The sequence below is a fragment of the Argentina silus genome, assembly GCF_951799395.1.
Source record: "Argentina silus genome assembly, chromosome: 10".
Taxonomy (NCBI): Eukaryota; Metazoa; Chordata; class Actinopteri; order Argentiniformes; family Argentinidae; genus Argentina; species Argentina silus.
Genome location: NC_139664.1, coordinates 3,686,231 through 3,693,953, shown reverse-complemented (window position 1 = coordinate 3,693,953; position 7,723 = coordinate 3,686,231). Strand labels below are relative to the sequence as shown.

Sequence of the window (7,723 nt, the reverse complement as noted above, 5' to 3'; positions counted from 1 at the left end):
AACACTGTTAAACGGTAAATAGTCATGTGACACACATGGCTGACTGTCTGAACACTAACCTTTCTAGGGAATTAACTTTACTATGGAGTAAGTAACCTGTCTGTATGAAAAATGACTTCTAAATATGTAATTGTTTTTAATACTGCACTGTCATTAAAGATCAAAGTACATGAGAATAGGGATAATGTTTTTTCATATTCATTTGAACTTCTCAATATCTTCTTTGTTGAAACATTTTGCAAGACATTGTTCAATGTATTGGTGTCTGTTACCATGGCGCCCAACCCCCCTCTCCCTGGCCCCTGCAAATAAGCCTTTCACTGTCACACTCTGATCACAAGCAGTAGAAAGTGGTGGATCTTGTGTCAAGTCAAGGTTGGTATGACGAGCCACAAGCTCATCCAAGACACACAGCTGACAGATGACTCATTTCCATAAGAATTACAATCAAGGGTGTTTTCTTCTCCTGAAATTCCAAGTTTGACACCTGGGGTGAAGATTGTGTAATTACACATAATTGATTGGGGTAAGTGGTTCAGAGAACAATTAATACACTATCTTCTTAAAAAAAAAAAAATGTCTTTGTTTGAGGGTAAAATGAGCTACTTCAACCCAGTAAGCTGAAAGGATGGCTTCTTCTCAGCAAACTTGAGTGCAATATCTAAAGTGGACACCCATGTATTCATGGGTAAGGCTCCTATCAATAACACTTTACTGTTGTCCTTGCATGGCTACAAAAGTGCTTGTTCAAAGCAGCAACAACCCCAAACGCGGGATACAGTATTACTGGATACAGAATATTTTGAAACAAACCTTGAATACATTTTTTTTTAAATTACACATTTAGTTATGATTGGATTTACACTCATGACAATCACAGTCATTTTCATTCACATTTGACAAATCACATTCATTTTTCGTTGGGACTTCACTTGTAGAACACAAGATAAGAGACCATCACAATGTAACCAGGGTCGGAGGCTGGGTTGGGGTCCCGTCCTCTGTACAACCCAAAGTAGAGCAGTGTGTTGACTTCATGCACACTCATGTCCAACTGAAAATCAAGACCAAAGGAAGTAGAGAATCATTTAAGGAAGTAGATAATCATTTAAGGAAGTAGATAATCATTTAAGGAAGTAGATCATTATTTAAGGCCCCATGAGAGAAACAGTAGCCAGACAATTGTGCATTTAAAAAAACTGCCATACAATTATCTGTGAGTCAAATAGATTCCATCTCAAGTACAAGTATGTTTTAAAACAGCATATCAAACAGGTTGTACTATGTGTTCTAGGCCAACACCATATTGCATGTGCATTGTAGGGTACATTGTGAAGCACAGCTTCAGTCTAAATCTCATTCAATTCCTTCCTTCCTTCCTTCCTTCCTCGAAATGATGCCATGTTTCATGCATCAGTCACAGATTTGAACGGTGAAAAAGAAACAGGCAGAATTGAAAGTTGTCTCCCAAGTCATTCAATGACAGAAATAAGAACTAAGAAATAAGAGCGCGGATTTGTTCATTCCCAGAACACGTCTGTTTTACATGGTTGTTTGAAGGATAGAGGGACAGTCTTTTCCACTTAATGATGTACATTGCCTTCTTTGACACTCTGCATTTATGGTTGTCAGCCCCAGTGACGGGAATGTGGATGACTCAGCTAACAACATTCAGCCGAGAGGGAGAGAATTACAATGATGTGCAATCCTCAAAGGTACCATCAACTGAAGAACACCGGAGTAAGGTGGGGCTCGAGCAAATAGAACTCCCTGAAGCATATAACACTTCCCCTCTAAGTACGCTTCTGAAAGCTGCAACTTTGTGTACTGTGTTCTGTAAATGAAAAATAGCCTGCAACGTCATAATTCCATAGTTGTAAATACAGTAAAACTATACTTAGAGCATACAGTTAAAATGCACTGATGCATTAGAAAACCTGCATGAAAACCGCACTGTGATGTCTCATGTCATCTCATAATGATCCTGAACTATGACAAGACATTTTCGGTCATAGACAGACATAACACATTATAGGACATATTATAAAGACATTATAAGGCATCACACATGCCTTGTAATGAGTTATATTGCATATGCTTGTAAAGTGCTACCATGAATAATCTTGGAATGGTGGAACAATGGAATGGTAGAACAATGGAATGGTAGAATCACCATGAATCATCATAGTGTAAGACCAGGGTAAAAGAGCATACCTGTCTGGTGATATCTGTCCTCCAGGGGTTGACCTGTAGCCCGTCACACCAGCCTCCACGCCCGTACAGCCACGTGCCGTGCTCATTGGGCACCGCTCCCTCTCTGACTCGCATGGCACACCCGAGGGCTGAGCCTACAGTACCCACAATGCACCAAAAAAGACAGACAATATGTGACTGTCCTACAGGAATCCTACAGGTAGGACTGATGGCAGCAAAACGTGCGACACATTTTTGGATACGTTTTATTATTTTTTATATAACTTTAAAAAAATATATAGGCTATAACAGAATATGGGACTATAAGCATAATAAGCATTAACAAAATGTATGGTTTTGCCATTTTTCTCACCTGCTGAGTCAAATATCCGAGTGTTATTGAACACTCCATTGACCAGGAAGTGGTGTGACGTCACACAGAACTCGCCACAGCCGTTGTCATCACTCCCGTGGCCTGTGATCACAGCGTACAACTCCACCTGGAAAACAAGAGTGATGATTAAGAATGCAGTCGTCATGGAAACTAACTTCATTTTTATTTCAACTAAATGTCAATGGGTTTAACGTGTTCTGTTTCATACCCTCTTGGTTGAGGGCGGGACAGTGAACTTCATTGGTTGGTATCTGTTGTTGTAGTTCTTGTCAAAGGTTCCTCCGCTGTACAGTGGTATCAGCTTGAAGGGGTAAAGCCTCTCCAAATGATTGCCTGTGACAAGAGCAGATTCACCTTCGGTTTCGTCACTGTTTATTTTCGAATTTAAGAGTTTGATACCAAACTAAATCAAGATTTATAACAACATCAAGAATATTTTTATGTCCTGACAGCAATAACTGTATATAGAAGACAACATTTACATTTATGGCATTTAGCAGACGCCTTTATCCAAAGCGACTTCCAACAAATACATTTGTTTAAGTAAGTGAATCATCTATCCAACAGTCATCATTTATGAGTACGTTTATTTTCTGGTGGATACATGGTTTTGCAATGAAACCCCTAAATGATTACCATAAGCATACAATATTCCTAACAGAGTAATGCAACTTCCACTGAGACTGTACTATTACTTATGTGACAAGACTGACACACATCTGGAGGTTAGATACATACAGCATCTTCCACGACTACCTCCATTTATGTTGTCCTTTGTCTGGATGTCTTCTCAACATCAATTTTCTGACATCCTGTTCCTTCCCTTTTTCATTTTGTTTTTTTTGTGTTCCTTCCCACAACAGAGACATTTACTCTAGCCAGCCAGAGTGAGGGAGGCACACATCTTTCTATCTGAGGGATGAAATGGTCTAAATTGCTAAAGGAGGGTAATTTCTGTCCATCTCTCCACTCTCACAGTAGGACGCATGTGCACTTATGTGCTTTTCTGCCATTGCTTTGTCACTAGCAGGCACACAAGATTATAGGGTGACACCTACCCACCAATTGGACCCTCAGAAGGGTCTTTTTAGGTTTGGACCCATCACTTGCTATGTACTGTACTGCATTCAAGACTAATCTAATAAAAATCAACAGAGAACAATACAGACTAACCCCTGAACCAACGTACAGTGTGTCTGGCTTATGACAGCCTTATGTAGGCATTACAACACACCTGATTGATTACCGTGACTGAATCTCAGACTGAGAGACACCACCCACGGCATGGCCCAGGCCACTGTCTTCATGGTAAAGGTACATGTCCCACTGTTCAACAGTGGCATCAGAGGAGAAACATCTGTGAGCCAGCGCCCAATCCCTCTGTGGGGGCAACACATAAACAACGTTTAAGCAACGGTTATAGAACACAATTGGTTCTGCCTTCAGTGATCTTGCTTTCATGTTTTTAATCTTGCTATATTCGGAGACAAACTTCTGGCTCCATGAGATTATACATTTAGTGATCCTAGCTATTGAATAAGTAACAATTTTTACATGACACTAGTGATCAATATGGTAATCATTTAGGAGATGACATGGGACATTGTTGGGAACATTTTTAATAAACTCTTAAGTCATGCACTGCACAACAAATTAACAGAACACACCTGCGGAACGCCGTTATCCAGCGCCCCAGCTCCATGTTGCAGGTGGGACTGAAAATATCGCAGCACACATACAGGTGCACAGTGTGATCCCACTGGGCACAGGTGTCGTCCCTCCGACCAGGACAGGATAGGGACGCGTCCAACTCCAGCATGTCATAATCAAACATGTCTACCACCAAAGTAAAAAGTAAACATTGATAGTCCCACTTCAGAAGAGACACCTCGACCAAATGCAAATTAGAAATTCAAAGTCGATATATTTACAGCTCACTGACTGGATTTACAGTGTATGTGATACCTATGTGTAGTTCTGTATACATGAATGACTTACAGTGCAGGTGATACATTGAAGTACTGTCTATTTCTATGAGGTGATATATGTAAATGTGGTGTTGTATACATCAATGAGCTGGTGATGCAATACAACTTGCTTTACCAGAAGGCAGGTCAACAGTAGCTTCTGCCCCTTTGTCCCCCTGCATCTGGACCATGTCAAACACTGAGACCACCTGTGCTGTGCTACGGAGTCGATTCTGAAGTCCTTCATAGAAGTCAAACCTACAGGGGGAATCGAGATGAAATGGAGGATCCACTGATAGTCCAACCTTATTCAGTTGCTATTCCCAACAGCTGAAAAACATCTTGCAATACGACTGTCTGATGTCTAAAGCAGTACTACTGTACTACTGTTCATAAATGAGTGGGTGCTGCTTACCACTGGGCCTGCCAGTTGACAAATCTGAAGGAGGGGTAGAGGAACCAGCCCATCTCGGACAGTGCCCCCTGCTGGTTAATGCCAATGAAGAAGTTTGGGGAGGGGGTGCTCTGGAAGGACACGTTCACTAGCTGCTCAAATCTACGAAACAAACATCAACATACAGTAGAACACTTAGTACACTTCATAACCGAGTACCATGATCCTGCCCAAATAAACACTCATGGTGGAATAGAGTCAAGCACAAGAAACACCTGCACAAATCTGCCACTGACTTCTTCAGGTTATACACGGACCCTTCATCAAGTCACGGTTTTGCACATCATTTCCGTATGGATACAGAATCTAAGAATACTGACAGAACACTTAATCCTCACAGTTTGGCTGAAGAGGAAAAAAGCAACCGGACTGAAGTTCAAACCTAAGCCCTGTAGCCTTGAGTCACGGGCTTACCGAAGGGCCTGGGCTACCGAGGGCTCCAGGTGCACCATGGCAGCGGGTATACCCAGTGGCGTAGAGCACTCATCTCCATCACAGTTCATATCCTGGATGGCGTTACCAGGGAGAGCGTACACAAGGACACCGGAGGCGTTGGAGGCCAACATGGCCTTCACCTGAAGGAGGAACCAAGTGGTGCCAGGCAAGGCGGTAAACAGTCAGTCAAGTCTAACGGAAGGCACTAGGAAGTGTATACAGCAAGTAAATATCTACTGTATTTTGTTTTGAAGATACAGCATGTTTAATTATGTGTCGTCACAAGGAGCTGATAATCTTTCAAAACTCGTCTTTAGTAATTTGACACCTTGGATTTAATACTAGCAAATAAATAACACAAAAACATATCTTCCTTCTCCCCTAAAACTGTACAATGGCCATTGCAAATGCTCTATTTATTTATTTATTTTCTTCCTCCTCCATCAGTTTCACGACTGATTTGACTGACCTTGGTGTAAAAGGAGCAGTTGCCCTCGGACACCCAGGCAACAGCACCAGTGACAGAGGGGGAGGGCTCACACCCACTGCCTGCGTCCAACAGCTGCCGTGAGCTCTGACTCCAGCGTCCCCTCAGCCAATCATATCTCGCATCCAGTCTCTTGACAATCACAGGCATATTCCATCCTGTTTGAAAATGATATGAAAAATTAATTCAGAAAAGTACCTCTAGCTCACTTAGATCTGCAAGTCAATATGTTTTCCAACACAACACAACCTGGCCAACACAACCTGTCATTAGTAGGGCCAGGTGTGTGTTTGCGCAGCGGTTTTTCCTGAGGTTCATCCCTGGATACTTCTTGCACTTCTGACACTTTGAGCCCCTTATGCATAATGTCTCATACCTTCAGAGGTGAACACAGCTTGGGAGAGGCCACAGTTGTGCCCCGTACAGCCCCAGGAGTATAGCACACTGGGAATCCAGTTACCCATGGCAAACACAGGGACAGGTGAGAAATGCAACCTGGACAACACCTCTTTCTTCCTGCAAAACAAAGAAAAGTGCAAATGGGAAAGTGCGCACAACCACAATATGTCATAATGAAACGTTTTGAGTTGACTAGAAGAGGCTATGTTGCCTACCCGTGCATTGCCGCGCGTTGGACTTGGTCTCTCATCCAAAGAGCATCAGTGACAGAGCTATCATCAAGAGACACGAAGAGGACATGAGTGCTTTCGGGTAACTCCTGGACCAAGTCGGACAGGGAGGATTCTGAGTTCCACAGGCACTCCAAAAACCCTGACTTGTTGGTAAAGGCATGAATTATCACTGACACGTTCAACCCTGCAGGTGGCGGGTAAACGAATTCTCCATCTAGGGCTGTCACTTTGAAAGCTGGCGCCGTGTCCTGCGGCTCGAGTCCCGTGACTTGGGGGGCTCTTTTAGATCTGAATTTGACCGCGTCGTCCGAAAATTGAGATGGAACGAATGCACGCTTGTCGTCTTCTAATTGCGTTAGTTTCGTCCGTCTCACTCTCGCTGCTGTTGCATCAATGTGAAATACATGGGATGTCACAACAAAGCACAGCATCAGAATCGTTGAGGACAACCAACTCCTGTTTCCTCTCGAAAAAGGCTGCATTGCCGCAATTGTCTGAATCAATAGGCGCGCAGTAAAATATTCTATGTGCGGGGGAAAAAATGCATTCTAGACTCGTGACAGTTGGCAATGTTGTTATTCCCCCCCCCCCTACTGCTTCCTCGTTTACTTGTTCAAGGGACTTTCTTTTTCAAGTAGGCGTTCCATACACTTGTACGGTGGCCCGTAAATACAAAAATACCTATCACCGATGACCTCATGTCATGGACATAGGACACATAGACTGTTATGGGTCCCCAGATCAGTGGTCCCCACCAATAATTATCTGTTGTTTTGTATGTAATCGGCGTAAAGAAGACATCACAATAATTGTTGCTTTGTAACAATGGATTCAATGTATTATTCTCTCTATCATTCATCGTGTGTGTATGTGTCTGTGTGGGTATGTGTGTATGTATGTTTGTTACACACATGAAGGATATGTGATGATGATGATGATGATGATGATGATGATGATGATGATGATGATACTCTGCAGTTGGATTCTATCATTGCCTCCATTTCGAAATCTACGTTAAATATGGAAGTTTTTACGTCACTTGAACATCGCATAGATTGCAGATTTGTATGGCGGTGCCAGAAGTTGGGTCTCAGGGAGACGTTTTGATTCAAAATTATGACCTCTGTGGAGAAGGTACAGTATTTTTCCCTTATTAAAAAA

General features: G+C 42.4%; 1 protein-coding gene across 1 annotated transcript; it reads right to left on the bottom strand.

Moving 5' to 3' along the window:
* Nucleotides 1–272: 272 nt before the first annotated feature.
* LOC310810972 (uncharacterized protein) lies at nt 273–7,159 on the bottom strand. Its single transcript, XM_083678917.1, has 12 exons — nt 6,545–7,159; nt 6,307–6,446; nt 5,913–6,088; nt 5,423–5,583; nt 4,970–5,110; nt 4,691–4,812; nt 4,255–4,423; nt 3,822–3,967; nt 2,796–2,920; nt 2,567–2,693; nt 2,215–2,348; nt 273–1,054 (listed from the first exon to the last, which is right to left on the bottom strand). The coding sequence occupies exons 1-12, from the start codon at nt 7,042–7,044 to the stop codon at nt 929–931; spliced, it is 2,067 nt and encodes a 688-aa protein (XP_083535043.1). The 5' UTR covers nt 7,045–7,159; the 3' UTR covers nt 273–928.
* Nucleotides 7,160–7,723: the final 564 nt, after the last annotated feature.